Source organism: Salvelinus fontinalis, chromosome 28 (assembly GCF_029448725.1).
Source record: "Salvelinus fontinalis isolate EN_2023a chromosome 28, ASM2944872v1, whole genome shotgun sequence".
In the NCBI taxonomy this organism is placed as follows: domain Eukaryota; kingdom Metazoa; phylum Chordata; class Actinopteri; order Salmoniformes; family Salmonidae; genus Salvelinus; species Salvelinus fontinalis.
The window spans coordinates 5,654,093-5,673,771 of NC_074692.1; the positions used below are offsets into that span (position 1 = coordinate 5,654,093).

At 44.8% G+C, this 19,679-nt stretch overlaps 1 protein-coding gene across 1 annotated transcript in view; it reads left to right on the plus strand.

The window, feature by feature from the left end:
• The window catches only part of LOC129825984 (fibrinogen C domain-containing protein 1-like), a 165,777-nt gene extending 146,692 nt beyond the window's left edge, over nucleotides 1-19,085 (plus strand). The window contains exons 6-7 of the mRNA XM_055886203.1: nucleotides 9,314-9,493; nucleotides 15,304-19,085. Of these exons, the coding sequence (XP_055742178.1) occupies nucleotides 9,314-9,493; nucleotides 15,304-15,566 (443 nt within the window). The 3' untranslated portion in view covers nucleotides 15,567-19,085. The remainder of the gene's footprint in view (nucleotides 1-9,313; nucleotides 9,494-15,303) is intronic.
• The last annotated feature ends 594 nt before the right edge of the window (nucleotides 19,086-19,679 follow it).

The window sequence follows — 19,679 nt, forward strand, 5'->3', positions numbered from 1 at the left end:
CCCCCAAGCCATAAGACTGCTGAACAATTAGTCAAATGGCCACTCGTACTATTTACATTGCCCCCCATTTGTTTTTTTACACTGCTGCTACTCGCTGTTTATTTTCTATGCATATTCACTTTATCCCTACCTACAAATTATCTCAACTAACCTGTAGCCCCGCACATCGACTCTGTAGCGGTACCCCCTGTATATAGCCTCATTATTGTTATTTTATTGTGTTACTTTTTATTCTTTTTTACTTTAGTTTATTTGGTAAATATTTTCTTAACTCTTTCTTGAACTGCATTGTTGGTTAAGGGCTTGTAAGTAATAATTTCAACACCTGTTGTATTCGGCGCATGTGACAAATAAAGTTTGATTTGATTTGAAACAACTACGAAAGAACACCAATAAGAAGAATTGACTTGCTTGGGCCAAGAAACAAGAGCAATGGACATTGGTCTGATGAGTCCAAATTTGAGATAATGGTTCTAACAGCCGTCTCTTTGAGAGACGCATAGGTAAACGGATGATCTCCACATGAGGTTACCACCATGAAGCATGGAAGAGGAGGTGTGATGGTGCAACAGTATCTTCTAAATCAAAGAGGAATAGGCGAAGCATGAATATGTTGGCTATATGAATAAAGATTTAGTGTAGCCAAAGCTTATAGGGTCCCCTGGGAAACACGGAACATCACTTTGGTTCCTACCCTGTCACAACAACTCATCCATGGAATTTTCATTCGTTGTCATGTCAAACAACACTGTATTCAAAGTGCCCACTATTATTTATATTCTAACTATATAATTATAATAAACATTCCATTTCCATGATTCCAAAAGTTCACCCAAGTGTTTTGATCTAAATCGCAATTGCAACATTTGGTTAAAAATAAGGCATAGAATTTTTGCCCATATCGTGGCAGTGTGGAAATGATCTCAAATGAGTGCAGGAAATGCAGAAATTGATGGAAATGCATGAAATTATTTTAGGTTGAAGTTGAATTGAACAGTATTAAACAATCCGAATGGAGAAAGACCCATTGAAATAATGTATAATATGTGTTAACCAGGTGGTGAATCGCATCTCTGCATGTCTGGCAGACATATCAGTGTGGATGACGGATCACCACCTCAAGCTGAACCTCGGCAAGACGGAGCTGCTCTTCCTCCCGGGGAAGGACTGCCCGTTCCATGATCTCGCCATCACGGTTGACAACTCCATTGTGTCCTCCTCCCAGAGTGCTAAGAACCTTGGCGTGATCCTGGACAACACCCTGTCGTTCTCAACTAACATCAAGGCGGTGACCCGTTCCTGTAGGTTCATGCTCTACAACATTCGCAGAGTACGACCCTGCCTCACGCAGGAAGCGGCGCAGGTCCTAATCCAGGCACTTGTCATCTCCCGTCTGGATTACTGCAACTCGCTGTTGGCTGGGCTCCCTGCCTGTGCCATTAAACCCCTACAACTCATCCAGAACGCCGCAGCCCGTCTGGTGTTCAACTTTCCCAAGTTCTCTCACGTCACCCCGCTCCTCCGCTCTCTCCACTGGCTTCCAGTTGAAGCTCGCATCCGCTACAAGACCATGGTGCTTGCCTACGGAGCTGTGAGGGGAACGGCACCTCCGTACCTTCAGGCTCTGATCAGGCCCTACACCCAAACAAGGGCACTGCGTTCATCCACCTCTGGCCTGCTCGCCTCCCTACCACTGAGGAAGTACAGTTCCCGCTCAGCCCAGTCAAAACTGTTCGCTGCTCTGGCACCCCAATGGTGGAACAAACTCCCTCACGACGCCAGGTCAGCGGAGTCAATCACCACCTTCCGGAGACACCTGAAACCCCACCTCTTTAAGGAATACCTAGGATAGGATAAAGTAATCCTTCTAACCCCCCCCCCCCCCCTTAAAAGAGTTAGATGCACTGTTGTAAAGTGGTTGTTCCACTGGATATCATAAGGTGAATGCACCAATTTGTAAGTCGCTCTGGATAAGAGCGTCTGCTAAATGACTTAAATGTAAATGTAAATGTAAAATGTAATGTGTTGACACCCTAGGGTCACGCACTACTCATCAAGCAAATTTAGAACTTTTATTAATCAAAAACATCAAATACCGTCATACCGTCAACATTTTTTAAATACTATGATGTGACATTTTGGCCATATCACCCAGCCCCTGTGGCCACTTGGAAGAATCTAAAATATATTTTGATTTGTATAACACTTTTTTGGTTCCTTCAATGTAGAAAATAGTATAAAGAAAGAAAAACGTTTGACTGGTACTGTATAGTGTATCTCATAATTAATAATGTATTAATTTATTATATGATCGTAACACACCCTTACAAAAAGGAACATTCCCTATACAAATGGTGCCCCGTGTGAGGGAAACCCCTCTCATTCTATTGATATAGGTGTACGAGTGGGCACACCGTTGTATCTGTGGGTGCCATTGTCGAGACTGTAATGATGACCTTCCAGTGTAAATAGCCCATCTATTTGCTGTAGAATTAATCCATTAAACAACACTGTTTATGCCTGTTGATGTACTATGGCGATGTGCCGGCTGCTGGGAGGAGCCTATCAAGCGGAACCCGCTGTTTGAACTGTGTCTCTCGGCACCGGGAGGGGGGCAGGTTAGGGTGTAGCGCGATTACTTGGTGTAGTTCTCCATGCCCAGTCACACTGTTGTATTAAGGTCATTCTCGAGTACTGAACCTTTTCGAGTTTAACTTAATCTAAAATCGATTTAGACACTCCTCCAGCAGCCCTGAAGTGAATTGGTCAATCACTGTGCTAGCAATGCGTTCCAAGAAGTCTGTGTGAAAATATCAGCTATTTCTGGTATTTGAGACCATCGTACCATAGCACAGCAAGGACAGTGTAAATACAGAGAATATCGGTCATTCTGTGATTAATGTTAATCGTGACTTTCTCCTAAATGTTATCCTCACTGGCTTTCTGTCTAATGATCCAATTACATCTGCTAAGCATTTCAAACAGCAAGAAGCAGTCAGTGAAAACGAATGTGGCCACCTGCAGTGGGAGATTCACTTGTAGAAACCATACGAGGTATTCCACGACTGTCGACAACAGTTGTAGAAACGCAGCATGCTTGGCTTAGCAGCGGCAAAAACTCCTGGCCTATTGATTTTCTGTCCTGGTGGTACAGCACACCAGTCTATGGCCTACAAAGAGAATTCATATGAGGCAGAGCACAGTAGATCCTTACCAAGAACCCATATACAGCACTTGCAGAGAAAGAGGGGGGAATGGTGGTGTAAAGCCTCATCTCTCTTTTCTGCTTGGAATAAGGTCCCCCTGGAGCTATTGATCCAAGAGTGCATTGCCCCTCTACAGCACCCTTGCCTCTGGCTGTCAGATGCTTTGTCTTCAACTATCGCTGCCCACGATGGCTGACAGCATGACTGGGATCCCAGGGGCACAATTTAACAAACTAATGGTTAACTCTATGAAGGTTTAGTCCGAAACACCCAAAAAGTTGGTTACTGTGCCTTGTAATGGTTCAGTGATGGAAGGTTATGTAAGTGCTTAATTTTTCCAAACCTAGTTCTACCATTGCATGAAGATGAACACAATGTAAGCATGAGCTGACAATAATTGCAATTTATAACATTGTAATTAATGCATTTCACGTATGCTATCGCAAAAATAATAATTTGGTTGTGTTTATGTAGGCCTTGGGTAACATTAGAATACCATTGGTTTTTTATTTCAAATAACAATAGCATTTTCATTCGTTTTTAGGTTACTGTAGGCTATACTAAAAACAAAGAAACACAAAAAACACCCAAATTCAAGTGTTCAATCAATTTTACTCGTGGAGTGCCTTTGTTACAGCTAGGAAACAGAAAGCATATGTGTTGGAACACAGTAACAGCTTCTTTTTATAATGACAAAATAATTAAATACCCCAACCACCAAGATGCGCGGCCAGCAAGACGCGCGGCCAGCAAGACGCGCGGCCAGCAAGACGCGCGGCCAGCAAGACGCCAAGACCAAGACGCGCGGCCTGCAAGGTGCGCGGACACCAAGACGCGCGGCCAGCAAGACGCGCGGCCAGCAAGACGCGCGGCCAGCAAGACGCGCGGCCAGCAAGACGCGCGGCCAGCAAGACGCCAAGACCAAGACGCGCGGCCTGCAAGGTGCGCGGCCAGCAAGACGCGCGGCCAGCAAGACGCGCGGCCAGCAAGACGCGCGGCCAGCAAGACGCGCGGCCAGCAAGACGCGCGGCCAGCAAGACGCGCGGCCAGCAAGACGCCAAGACCAAGACGCGCGGCCTGCAAGGTGCGCGGACACCAAGACGCGCGGCCAGCAAGACGCGCAGCCAGCAAGATGTGCGGCCAGCAAGATCTGCGGTCAAATTATGAAAACATCAGTAGCCTAAACAGTAATATAAGCACCAAGTGGCTTTGATAAATAGTGAGAAATCAATAATGGCATTAGAATAAATATAGGCAATTATTGTCAGCTCGTGCTTACATTGTGTTCGTCTTCACACAATGGCATCAGTTGGATTTAATTTAGCTGTTATCACTTATCCTAACAGTTGACATAAATCTTCGTAAGGTTCACTTGCTTGACACACTTTGATATACCTTTGTTTGGTTGTACTGCGTAAGTCTACAGTTCTCTATTGTTGTCTTGTTGTTCTTCAGCACCTTTGTGGAGTACAACAGCTGTGCAGGTGGCTTATTTTGCACAGAGGGAGGGAGGGAGCGACTCACTTTGTTCATGGCGCCGACTAGGCTTGTTATTTGCAAGCAACTTGTTCGCCAATGACAGTGAAGTTGTAACGGCGATCCTCCTCCTCTCCATCTTCGGAAAAGGAGGAGTATTGAGGGAACCAAGGCGCAGCGAAGTTTGAATACATATTTATTAACCAAGACGAAAAACGAACACGAACTACACTTGAAATGATACAAAATAACAAACGACGTAGACTGACCTAAACATGAGAACTTACATAGACACGAAGAACGCACGAATAGGAAACAGACTACATAAACCGAAACAGTCCCGTGTGGTACGAAATAACATACAGACACGGAAGACAATCACCCACAAACAAACAGTGAGAACGCCCTACCTAAATATGACTCTTAATTAGAGGAAAACGCAAACCACCTGCCTCTAATCAAGAGCCATACCAGGCAACCCAAAACCAACATAGAAACAGATAACATAGACTGCCCACCCAAAACACATGCCCTGACCATAAACACATAAAAAACAACATAAAACAGGTCAGGACCGTTACAGAACCCCCCCCTCAAGGTGCGAACGCCGGGCGCACCAGCACAAAGTCCAGGGGAGGGTCTGGGTGGGCAGTTGACCACGGTGGTGGCTCCGGCTCAGGACGCTGTCCCCACACCACCATAGTCACTCCCCGTTTTTGTCTTCCCCTCCCAATGCCCACTCTAAAACTCACATCCCCTAAATAAACAGCCAGCACCAGGAGAAGGGGCAGCACCGGGACAAGGGGCAGCACCGGGACAAGGGGCAGCACCGGGACAAGGGGCAGCACCGGGACAAGGGGCAGCACCGGGACAAGGGGCAGCACCGGGACAAGGGGCAGCACCGGGACAAGGGGCAGCACCGGGACAAGGGGCAGCCCCGGGACAAGGGGCAGCCCCGGGACAAGGGGCAGCCCCGGGACAAGGGGCAGCCCCGGGACAAGGGGCAGCACCGGGACAAGGGGCAGCACCGGGACAAGGGGCAGCACCGGGACAAGGGGCAGCACCGGGACAAGGGGCAGCACCGGGACAAGGGGCAGCACCGGGACAAGGGGCAGCACCGGGACAAGGGGCAACACCGGGACAAGGGGCAGGTCCCGGCTGATATACTCTGGCAGATCCTGGCTGAGGGACTCTGGCAGGTCTATGCAGGCTGACGGCTCTCGACGCTCATGGCAGGCTGACGGCTCTCGACGCTCATGGCAGGCTGACGGCTCTCGACGCTCATGGCAGGCTGACGGCTCTCGACGCTCATGGCAGGCTGACGGCTCTCGACGCTCATGGCAGGCTGACGGCTCTCGACGCTCATGGCAGGCTGACGGCTCTCGACGCTCATGGCAGGCTGACGGCTCTCGACGCTCATGGCAGGCTGACGGCTCTCGACGCTCATGGCAGGCTGACGGCTCTCGACGCTCATGGCAGGCTGACGGCTCTCGACGCTCATGGCAGGCTGACGGCTCTCGACGCTCATGGCAGGCTGACGGCTCTCGACGCTCATGGCAGGCTGACGGCTCTGGCTGCTCATGGCTCTCTGACGGCTCTGGCTGCTCATGGCTCTCTGACGGCTCTGGCTGCTCATGGCTCTCTGACGGCTCTGGCTGCTCATGGCTCTCTGACGGCTCTGGCTGCTCATGGCTCTCTGACGGCTCTGGCTGCTCATGGCTCTCTGACGGCTCTGGCAGCTCATGGCTCTCTGACGGCTCTGGCAGCTCATGGCTCTCTGACGGCTCTGGCAGCTCATGGCTCTCTGACGGCTCTGGCAGCTCATGGCTCTCTGACGGCTCTGGCTGCTCATGGCTCTCTGACGGCTCTGGCTGCTCATGGCTCTCTGGCGGCTCTGGCAGATCCTGTCTGGTTGGCGGCTCTGGCAGATCCTGTCTGGTTGGCGGCTCTGGCAGATCCTGTCTGGTTGGCGGCTCTGGCAGATCCTGTCTGGTTGGCGGCTCTGGCAGATCCTGTCTGGTTGGCGGCTCTGGCAGATCCTGTCTGGTTGGCGGCTCTGGCAGATCCTGTCTGGCTGGCGGCTCTGGCGGCTCCTGTCTGGCGGGCGGCTCTAGCGGCTCCTGTCTGCCGGACGGCTCTGTAGGCTCATGGCAGACGGGCGGCTTTGCAGGCTCATGGCAGACGGGCGGCTTTGCAGGCTCATGGCAGACGGGCGGCTTTGCAGGCTCATGGCAGACGGATGGCTCAGACGGCGCTGGGGAGACGGATGGCTCAGATGGCGCTGGGGAGACGGATGGCTCAGATGACGCTGGGGAGACGGATGGCTCTGGCCGGATACGGCGCACTGTAGACCTGGTGCGTGGTGCCGGAACTGGAGGCACCGTGCTAAGGATAAGCACCTTCCTACTAGTGCAGGGACAGGGCACACTGTACTCTCAAAGCCTACTCTATCCCTGATGCGAGGTACCGGCACTGGTGACACCGGGCTGAGGAGAAGCACATCAGGATTAGTAGGGGGAGAAGAAACAGTGTGTACAGGGCTCTGGAGACGCACAGGAGGCTTAGTGCGTGGTGCCGGAACTGGAGGCACCGGGCTAGATACACGCACTACAGAGAGAGTGCGTGGAGGAGGAACTGGGCTCAGGAGACGCACTGATAGCCTAGTGCGTAGTGTAGGCACTGTAGGTACTAGGCTGGGGCGGGGAGGTGGTGCCGGAAATACCGGACCGTGGAGGCGTACTGGCACTCTTGAGCATTGAGCCTGCCCAACCTTACCTGGTTGAATACTCCCGGTTGCCCGACCAGTGCGGGGAGGTGGAATAACCCGCACCGGGCTATGTAGGCGAACCGGGGAAACCATGCGTAAGGCAGGTGCCATGTATGCCGGCCGAGGAGACGCACTGGAGACCAGACGCGTTGAGCCGGCCTCATGACACCTGGCTCAATACCCAATCTAGCCCTACCAGTGCGGGGAGGTGGAATAACCCGCACTGGGCTATGCACTCGTACAGGAGACACCGTGCGCTCTACTGCGTAACACGGCGCCTGCCCGTACTCCCGCTCTCCACGGTAAGCCTGGGAAGTGGGCGCAGGTCTCCTACCTGCCCTTGGCCCACTACCTCCTAGCCCCCCCCCCAAGAAATTTTTGGGAATTACTTACGGGCTTTTTGGGCTTCCGTGCCAGACGCGTTCCCTCATAGCTCCGGTTCCTCTCTCCGGTAGCCTCTGCTCTCCTCAGTGCCTCCAGCTGTTCCCATGGGAGGCGATCCCTACCAGCCAGGATCTCCTCCCAAGTGTAGCAACCCTTTCCGTCCAATACATCGTCCCATGTCCATTGCTCCTTCTTTTCCTGTCCCTTTCTCCGTTGACTCCGCTGCTTGGCTCTGGTATGGTGGATGATTCTGTAACGGCGATCCTCCTCCTCTCCATCTTCGGAAAAGGAGGAGTATTGAGGGAACCAAGGCGCAGCGAAGTTTGAATACATATTTATTAACCAAGACGAAAAACGAACACGAACTACACTTGAAATGATACAAAATAACAAACGACGTAGACTGACCTAAACATGAGAACTTACATAGACACGAAGAACGCACGAATAGGAAACAGACTACATAAACCGAAACAGTCCCGTGTGGTACGAAATAACATACAGACACGGAAGACAATCACCCACAAACAAACAGTGAGAACGCCCTACCTAAATATGACTCTTAATTAGAGGAAAACGCAAACCACCTGCCTCTAATCAAGAGCCATACCAGGCAACCCAAAACCAACATAGAAACAGATAACATAGACTGCCCACCCAAAACACATGCCCTGACCATAAACACATAAAAAACAACATAAAACAGGTCAGGACCGTTACAGAAGTGAAGAAATTGTCCATGGAGACATTTCACCCTTTGCCATCACAAGGTTCAACAAGCCTCATCACTACATTCTCCAGCACTTGCTCAACTGCTGCCCGATGTGGATCTTTTTCCCAGATATTGAAAGGTATCCAGCATGTACAATTACACACACTCTCACAGTGTAACCCACTCCAAGTAGGCCAGATCAGACGGATAAGACGGTTTGGATTGGGTGGACTGATAGAGTACATACCATTTTGAGATTATAATTAGAACAGATCAATACAATAGAATGGACCACCACCCTGTTCTTCAATTGGTGATTACATTATCATGCATCGTTCGCTTCCCCTCGCTCATGAACTCACCAATTCACCCCCTTTCTCCCTCCCCATCATACTTCATTTATTTTATCTGTTGTGATATGTGTGGAATTAGTTTCGATATAGTTTAGGTTCAGTTTCGAGGCAATTATCGGGGTGATAATCAGCTGGGCACTGCACATTCAACTGTCAGGAGAAGGAGAGGCAATGGGGGGAAACCATTCAAAAACGACGTGCCCTCCTAAAACTGGTTATAACTCCAGTTCTGTTTGTAATATTACTAAGATACACCATAGATGTATTGATGGAAAGTCAAGAACGGAGGGGGCATGACTTCAAAAAGGGACAGAGTAATCATGTTTTTAAATTCATGAACTTTCGCGGTTCTAGTGTAAAATCACAGCTGTTCGGGTCAGATCATGACTAGCCTCTCCTCTGTCTTCAAACTCAGGTTTGAAGAGGATGCATGCCCTGACCATCCAAGCCAACTACGAGCTGCGCATTGACCTGGAGGACTTTGAGAACGGCACGGCCTTCGCCCAGTACGGAGCCTTTGGAGTGGGACTGTTCTCCGTTGACCCGGATGAGGATGGATACCCGCTGACTGTTGCTGATTACTCAGGCACTGCAGGTACTGCAATATCCAACTGTACTGTAGCCATTTATTATGGCTCATACACATTTGTTTCATAGACTTTATAAATGACCCTTAAAGCATTTATAAATTCTACTGATCTTCCTATTGGTCAATGCCCCCCGTCTCAGGGAAGAAATACAATTTCTAAACATCCAAATATCAGGAAAATCCAATTCAGACATCTGTTCACCAGTATGAGAGTCTTTCTCTGGCTGTTGTTTGTTCTACATCAGCTATAGATCATACGCAGCAGCATCCAGGCAATGTGTGTGTGATTCTCCACGGTTCAGCTCTTCTGTCGCAGAGGGCTCTTTTGGACATTAATTGGGTCCCTCCACTCCGTTAGTCCCAGGTTCCCCCTTCCTCAGCCCCTCACTCATGGTTGGGCCCAGCTGGACAGAATCATGACCTTCCAGGGCTGCTGGAAAGGGCAGGGATGATGAAGCTGTAGGATGCCTCTGTGGCCACGGCAAATAAAGCAGGCCATTAGGTTATTACGGCCTGACATAAACAAACAGTCGGATTATCATCAATCAGGAGGAGAATATCGCTTCCGCTTGATTTAATTAGTGAGGTTGTCTTTAAACGTCTGCTGCCAGGGATTCATGCAACATTGATTCCCAATTTGATCAATTAAAGTTGATTTTTCATCCTCTCTTGTTGTTTTTGTTCAGACGAATTGAGGCTCTGGGATTTAAAAAAAGAAGAAGTTTGTTTCAAGGCCCAGTGCAGTCAAAATTGGGATTTCCATGTGTTTTATATACACTGAGCATACAAAACATGAATGACACCTGCTCTTTCCATGACATAGACTGACCATGTTAATACAAAGCTGAAAGTTATTGATGTCACTTGTTTAATCCACTTCAATCTGTATAGATGAAGGGGAGGAGAGGTTAGAGAATGATTTTAAGCCTTGAGACAATTGAGACATGGATTGTGTATGTGTGCCATTCAGAGGGTGAATGGGCAAGACAAAATTCTTAAGTGCCTTTGAAAGGGGTACAGTATGTGGCAGGCGTAACGGTTTGTGTCCAGAACTGCAACTCTGCTGGGTTTTTCATGCACAACAGTGTCCCATGTGTATCAATAATGTTCCACCACCCAAAGGACATCCACCCAGTTTACCCAACTGTGAAAAGCATTGGAGTCAACATGGGCCAGCATCCCTGTGGAACGCTTTCGACACCTTATAGAGTCCATGCCCCAATTCATTTTCAGGGCAAAAGTGGGGGGGCGCAACTCAATATTAGGAAGGTATCCTTAATGTTTGTACACTCAGTTTATATTTCCATCCTATGAGCTTGGAATAATACTGTCAAATTGTGAAAACGGTGATAATGCCCTTTTAGTGTAAGAGCTGTTTGAAAACACTAACTGAAATATCAGACTTTTTTTGTTGGGATAGAGTTTTGGCCTGCCTCACCAGGCAGTAAATTTGTTAATATACCAATAAGAAAGAAAGAGAGTTCCAAACCTCTCTGCCAAAAATAACTCGTTTTCAGTTTTCTCCTCCCCACTCCCAGACAGTTTGAGCAAAATTCTTGCTTGAGAAGTTGCTCTTCGCTAAGAAGCTTCACTATATTACCAAAAGTATGTGGACACCTCCTCGTCGAACATCTCATTCCAAAATCATGGGCATTAAGGTCCCCCTCTTTACTGCTGTAACAGCCTCCACTCTTCTGGGAAGGCTTTCCACTAGATGTTGGAACATTGCTGCAGGGAATTGCTTCCATTCAGCCACAAGAGCATTAGTGAGGTTGGGCAGTGATGATGGCCGATTAGGCCTGGCTCGCAGTCGGCGTTCCAATTCATCCCAAAGGTATTCGATGGGGTTGAGGTCAGGGCTCTGTGCAGGTCAATCAAGTTCTTCCACATCGATCTTGACAAAACCTTTTTGTATGGACCTCGCTTTGTGCATGGGGGCATTGTCATGCTGAAACAGGAAAGGACCTTCCCCAAACTGTTGCTACAAAGTTGGAAGCACAGAATCGTCAAGAATGTCATTGTATGCTCGGTGTGTTAAGATTTCCCTTCACTGGAACTAAGGGGCTAACCCCAGACTATTATTCCTCCTCCACCAAATTTTACAGTTGGCAATATGCATTCGGACAGGTAGCGTTCTCCTGGCATCCACCAAAACCAGATTCGTCCATCGGACTGCCAGATGGTGAAGTGTGATTCATCACTCCAGAGACCACGTTTCCACTGCTCCAGAGTCCAATGACGGCAAGCTTTACACCACTCCAGCCGACACTTGGCATTGCGCATGGTGATCTTAGGCTTGTGTGCGGCTGCTCGGCCACGGATACCCATTTAATGAAGCTCCCGACAAACAGTTATTGTGTGGACATTGCATCCAGTGGCAGTTTGGAACTCGGTAGTGATTTTTACTCACTACGCACTTCAGCACTCGGCAGTCCAGTCTTGTGAGCTTGTGTGGCCTACCACTTCGCGGCTGAGCCGTTGTTTCTCCTAGATGTTTCCACTTCAAAATAATAGCACTTACAGTTGACCGGGGCAGCTCTAGCTCTTCAGTAAAGCCATTCTACTGCCGATGTTTGTCTATGGAGATTGCATAGCTGTGAGATTGCATGGCTGTGCATGGCTCAATTTTATACACCTGTCAGCAACGGGTGTGGCTGAAACAGCCGAATCCACTCATTTGAAGGGGTGTCCACAGACTTTTGTATATGTAGTGTTTTTTTTATTTTATTTTTTTACCATTTTAATTGAAAACAATCACAGTAAGGTACTTAATTGTTACCCAGAAACGTTTTGATATTGACATAAAAAAACGGCAGTATTGGACCTTAATAAAATGTTACTCTGCAGCAGCACTGTTTTGACTTCAGCACAGTCCTGAGTTTGCTTTCAATACCTGGATTTAAATGATTTGTTCTTCATATATTTGGTTTCAATTAAGTGACATCTGGGAGGAGCAGTTTGAGATTTGACAGTCAAAACCAATGATAAAGGTTATGTTCACATATTGACTAAGACAGTACTTGTACCCCCCCACCCCCCCCACCCCCCGTTTGTTCTGCATCCGTTCAGACAGAAAACTGTCGCTGCCTTTTATTCTTTGATAATTAATCTTCAATCCTTGCAAAGATTATTTAACCATTATCCTAAACAACAAAATGATGGTTATACACTACAGAATTGTGTATCATATGTAAACATGAAATGAGTCCTCTACCGGCAGAGAAATAGGGCGAACGTGCAATTACCTGTGATGATGAGGCGCACTAGCTGTTCACACTTTAAGTGCTTACTCTCAGAACTTGAAAGAAACACATTAAATGACATTTTTTTACCTAACCAAAGTGTTTTAACCATATCATTGCTAGAGCCACAGGAGTGTTGAGTATGTTTTATTACAATGCTTGTGGAGAGCACATCATTTCCCTCTGATGTTTTTAATGTATTCATTATGAATATGATTATTATATGAGTTCCGGTGCATGTTCAAATACTTTCGCTGCTCTCATTGTAGGTTTCTCCCAGGATATTTGATTAAAATGTGTCCAACATTACATTACATTACATTTGTTATAATGGTATAGTAGGCATCCATTTACACCTCATCTTCAGGAGTTTGAGAGGTTTAATCAACAATGCAGTGTGCCATTATCATATCCTGCCACTATGTTTACAATAATTCTATATTTAAAAGGTTGCCAACCTTTTTTAGCGGTAATCCACGAGCGTGTTGAAGCGGTTAAAGTCAGCATAGAATAGATGTACAATAGGTTGGCATACAATATTCTGGGGTACTTTTTCCATAAGAAGAGAGGCAGACTCGTCCTACACTGCCCTAATAAGCTGACTCTTCCCTTTGTGCATTGCATGATTTTACTATTATCATCCCCATGCTCTTTCATGATCTTCACGAACAAAACAAATCATGTGGTCTGTTATAATTCCATTTCATTGTTGTATGAGTAGGGGAGTTAAACTGACATTTCAGAAATGTTAAACTTCATATTAATAATGTCCAGCGCCACCCCAACATAAACATGTGTGAAAATGGCGCGTTTCTATGTATTTTTTGTAAAAAGGATAGAGGAAGATAAGTGTTTCCTATGACATCATCAACCAATTAGTAGACAATTAGTAGGCAATTAGTACGAAGTGCCTACTCATAATTGGTTAAAATCACATGATGCACACCAATGATGTCATTGGAATCACTTATCTTCCTCAATCTTTTTTACTACAAAACATAGAATATTGCCATTTTCACGTACTGTATGTAGATGTTGGGGTTGTGCAGGAGATTACGAATATTAAGTAGAACATTTTTTAAATTTCCCTTTCACCCAGTGTCCTGGCTAAATTCCCAAATCTAACCTCTTAAACTACAGTGTAACTTGGTGTTCTCAGCCAACTCACCTAGTAAAACAAGGGTTAAATAAGTCTATAGTCTGAGGCACTTGGTGGGAAATTGAAGTATATGACAAAATCTGTAATCTGCATAATGTGATAGTTAGGGGGAGATTTTTCTCCTTACCATCAGCCCATGATTACGAGGCATGATATGGAAGCAAAATCTGAGAGGATATCCATACAAAAAAATGGAGTTAGTGCTATGTGGGCAATAAGCAGCTGTTGCTAAGAGCTGCCCGGTCCAGCCACAGCAGAATTAGCACCTCCAGAGTAGAGCGTGGTGCTGCACAGAGGGGATTTGATTAATGCACCGCTGGCCGCTGTATTACATCCCTGAGACATACATCGTAGGGTTTAATAAGGCCACCACCACAGCCTACAGCCTCTCCACCAGTCTTCCTCTGATCTGCACACACACACAGACATATGTAAGCATGCACAGATACACACAAACACCACCCACACCCACCCACACATATCCTACTGGGCAGACACTGGTTGAATAAATGTTGATTCAATGTAATTCGTCAGTGTCTTGTGACGTGGAATCATAGTGGAAAAGAGATTGGATTTGAAAAAAGTCATCAACCAGTACTGTTTTCATCTCATTTCAACCAACATTGTAAACATTGAAATTAAGCTAAAACTTCAACTTAAATACATTGACTTAACTTGACTAACAGGTTGTTACATCAATCTAATTTCAACATAATCATCAGAACTACATATGTTGAAATTGCATTGAAAGTTCCACATAGACATTTTACTAATATTTTTATCCTATATTGATTACATATTGTGTGGTTGAATTTATGTAGAATTTCATATTTGATTAGAGATATTTTATTTGACCTTGTTTCAATGTTGACAGTAAAATGGTATGTTTGAATCAACGTCATTGTTTCAACGTCATGCCATCAACCTAAATAAAGAGCTATATTGAATGTGAAGCCACAGTCCAACAATTCCTGCCTGAACATTGACTCATACTGGTATATAATGGGTAATAATCTTCAGTGAGAACAAGTATACCATCCAGATCTACCTCTATCTACTCTGCTTAGCTTTGGAAACAAGCTGTGTTCGATTCAGCTGAGCTATCATGTCAACCCATTTCTCTCTCTCTCTCTCTCTCTCACTCTCTAACACAGAACCTGGCAATAGCAAAGTAATTTACTTGCCCGTCCCTGTGGTTTTCATTTATTTCAGTATAATGTTATATTTCACCAAGCAGTAATGGTCTTTCTTTTTAAACCTCTCACACATATACCACCATACATGTCATCATGATCCTGTCAAAGTGCTAAAATGCTGGCTACCTCTCTCATTCCCCACCCTCTCTTTATTTCGCTCTCTCCCTCTCCTCCCTGTTTCTGCACCCACCCCTCCTCCTGTCTGTCTGTCTTTGTAAGGTGACTCAATGCTCAAACACAACGGGATGAAATTCACCACCAAGGACCAAGACAACGACCACTCAGAGAACAACTGTGCCTCCTTCTACCACGGTGCCTGGTGGTACCGCAACTGCCACACGTCCAACCTGAATGGACAGTACCTGCGTGGGCCGCACACCTCCTACGCCGACGGCATTGAGTGGTCCTCCTGGACGGGCTGGCAGTACTCCCTTAAATTCGCTGAGATGAAGATTAGAGCCACGACAGAGGAGAACAAATGAAAGGGAACAGATAGTACGAGAAACCATAGATTGATGGACTTTGGCGTTATTAAAGACACTCTACCTGCCGAAAATTAGAGTAAGGACTCTGAAACCTTAATCTGCTCGTACTGTAACCCCTGTCCAAAAACATTCTCAATCCCCTCCAAACGTTGACCATTTTGTGGTGTTGTGTTGAAACCTCCAAGGTTTTGTAACCTTTTGTAGCTTCTTGCTGATCTGATCATGTTTCTAAGAATGATTTAAAAAACAAATGCAGGCAATGTCCGAACTACAGTATTGTTGTGCTTTGAAAAGGAAAGCTGTGGAATTTTGAAATATGAAACGTTAGGATTTTTCTCATTCTCCTGAGTGAAATTGAATTGAATGAATTGAGTTTCCTACAGTTTATTTGGGTTGTCCCAGCTGCTTGTGTGTACCGTTAACTTTGCATCTGACAGCAGTCTGAGTTCTCCTAAGTGTTATGAAGGGGGTTCAGTGAACCCCGCTCACGAGATGAGGAACCTTGCTTGAGACCTGAATACGTGTGATAGGTCCCTGAGCTAATGCTCAGACTTTAGCTCAGTGGGTTAACACTCTCTTGAGACACGCGATAGACACAGGTTTGAACCCCAGTCAGTTACATGATCTTGTGGTTTACCCCTAGCTCCTTTTTGACCCCTAGACATACCTTGTACAGATCATGTGTCAGTCCAGTGCCCCAGTAAGACACATTCATGACAAAGCATTATATCAGTCAGTCAGACAGGGGTTTTAAAGCCAGCCCAATCACTTCACAACAGGCAGCCTTGCCTTTTACCTTACATTTACAAATACAATGATCCCACAAGAGTGGCTTTGAGCAACATGCACGTGTGACCTGTTACAATGAAAGTAGAGAGAATGAAGAGAATATGTGAAAGGGCTGGGCCAGCCCAGGCGTGCCAATTATAATCAGAGGCCTGGATCTCTGAGAACCAAGTCTATTTCACTGATATGCTATCTTGACTCAACTCAAATTAGTCCTTTCAATATACTGGATTTTGCTTACTCCTGAAGCCTTCTAGTCTGTCATCTTCAGGAGATGATTGATAATGTAGGGCAAACTGTGTTCTTTACTCAGTCAGAGCACCAAAAATTGAGATTCCCCTATGGGCAACCAAAGTTTAAAAAAATACGAAAACATTGTGACATAATACAACAACTGCTGGTAATTCATTCCGTGCAAAGAGCAGCCTTTTCATTTGTCCAGATGTTGAATGACATTGTGTCACTGGTACAGTATGAGTGTATGTCTTTCTCATTATTTACAGTGATATGATATAGTGTTCGATACCTTGGAGGCAGCAGACAATTGTACATCTGTGTAGTTTCCAGACCTGGGTTCAAATACATTTGTATCTGCTATTAAAAATACTTTTTATTGTGTATTTGAGTATTTTTTAAATATACAGCCCAAAACAATGACTTTTATTTGAGTATTTGAATGTTTATTACAAAAATGGAACAAATAAAAAAGTCTATCAAATTGTATTTGAAAGTATTTTCAAATACTTTTCTGGAACACGGTTTGAATCCCTTTTAAAATATATTTTCACCAAACATATTTCAAATACCCTCAAATACTCTGCTTTAAATGTTTAGCAAAATCCAGATGTTTATATACAATCCTATGAATATATGTTCTAAGTAAATCGATCAGTGAATTGCTCAAAGGGACTTAGATTTTGGCCACCAGACGGAAGCAGTGTGTGTGCAAAGGTTAAGACTGATCCAGTGGAGAATTACATTACTGCACAATATTTTGTATGAAGTCTGCCAGGAGTTTGCCTAAATATGGCAAATTGGTCAATTCATACATTTTCAAGTACATAACTATAGAGAACATACAAAAATGCTATGGTAATAAATGTTTTTATCTTATACAATAACTTTCACACATCTAGATGGCCGGTGTGGAGTCAAAGACAGCAGTGGGGTCAAACTGTAGACCCCAGTTCAAACATTTGAACATAAAAATGGATTTTATCAAAGAAAACGATTCTACATTTTATCTCTGGGACCCTCAGGATGACATATCAGAGCAAGATTACTGATTGTAAGTACATTATTTACCTTCAGAGGTGAATGTACCAAACTAGTTGCCGTGATACGTTTTTTGTTGTTGTGTACTCCTCAAACGGTAGCATTGTATTTGTTCACTGTAATAGCAACTGTTCATTGGAGTTAGACACTGCAGTTAGATTTACAATAATTTAAGCTTTCTCCCCATATAAGACATGTCTATGTCCCAGGAAAGTTGGCTGTTATATACAACGTCATTCTAGTCACATTAGCGCACATTAGCAACAACCACTCCGGTTTAGGGACACCTATCCTGTAGAGGTTTAAACTGCTGAGGGATAGGGCTGGTGAAATGTTATCAAAAACAACAAAGATATTGAGGATTACCTAAATCACCCAATATCTTCCACCAACTACTGATCCTCTGGAATTCTGGAAAACACACAGTCACACACACCCAACACTGAGCAGAGTTGCTGCTGAGTACTTACATGTCCCAGCATCCTCCGCAGCTGTGGAGCGGCATTTTAGCATTGGAGGGCATATCTTCAGACCAGATCGCTGCTCAATGTCCGACAAGCTTCTTGAAACCCTGCTGTTTTTGAAATGTAACATGGCATCTTGCCATCTTTCATGAGACACCAACGGAAGGTAGCCTAGTGGTTAGAGCGTTGGACTAGTAACCGAAAGGTTGCAAGATCGAAGATCAGCTCCCTGAGCTGACAAGGTAAAATCTGGTATTCTGCCCCTGAACATGGCAGTTAACCCACTGTTCCTGGGCTGTCATTGAAAATAAGAATTTGTTCTTAACTGACTTGTCTAGTTAAATAAAGGTAAAATATATATTGTGATTAAAAAGTGAAGTAAGACCTATACATGTAATATCTAAATACTTGTTTTGTAAAGTAATTTAAATACCTGAAATCGTATTTGAACCGAGATCTGGTGGGGCCTATAAAAGTCAGAGTGACAAAGGGTTGTTACAAAGTAGAAATGGCACAATGAGGCTCACAACTTGGAGTCAATATTGAGACAACATTGTGTTGTGTGTTTGCCGGGAATGTGGTGGTCTCCTATGCATTCTGTAGTATGTTGCAGCCATTGTTAATTTACTGTAATTTTGTATTTATGTTTAAGTTACTGTTTGTTTTGTCATGAGTCTTTCCATTTAAAGGTTGAGTGAAAATATTGCTTATATGGTGATAGGTAGAGAGGTCTGTTTAAGTTAGGCTGAAACACACTTAAAGTGAGATTTTAATGTTGGTATTATTATGAGTGCTTTTATAATGGTAAGCTGTTGTTGTAAAATATCCCTCAGTCCAATATGAGCACTTAATAATCAGATCTTCTGATTGACATTCAGTATACTTTTTATGTTTTTGTCTCAAAATGAATAAAACAAAAAAACATTGTGTTTCGATGTGTAAAGTTGTCTCATCACAGTATTTTAAAATAAAGGTATACTATAAGAACTAACATTTATCACTTTACAAACATAGTTTTTTATTTCTTATGATTGTAGCTTAATCGTATCAAATCAAATCAAATTGTATTTGTCACATACACATGGTTAGCAGATGTTAATGTGAGTGTAGCGAAATGCTTGTGCTTCTAGTTCCCGACAATGCAGTAATAACCAACGAGTAATCTAACCTAACAATTCCACAACTACTACCTTATAAACACAAGTGTAAAGGGATAAAGAATATGTACATAAAGATATATGAATGAGTGATGGTACAGAACGGCATAGGCAAGATGCAGTAGATGGTATCGAGTACAGTATATACATATGAGATGAGTAATGTAGGGTATGTAAACATAAAAGTGCCTAGTTTAAAGAGGCTAGTGATACATGTATTACATAAAGATGGCAAGATGCAGTAGATTATATAGAGTACAGTATATACATATACATTATATTAAGTGGCATTGTTTAAAGTGCCTAGTGATGCATTTTTGATCAATTTCCATCTATCACTCATAGTTACTCAATTAGATGATAATTCCACCATAAGAGGGACATTGAATAAAACATTCTCAATAACAGAGTACTGTCAGTTTGTCATT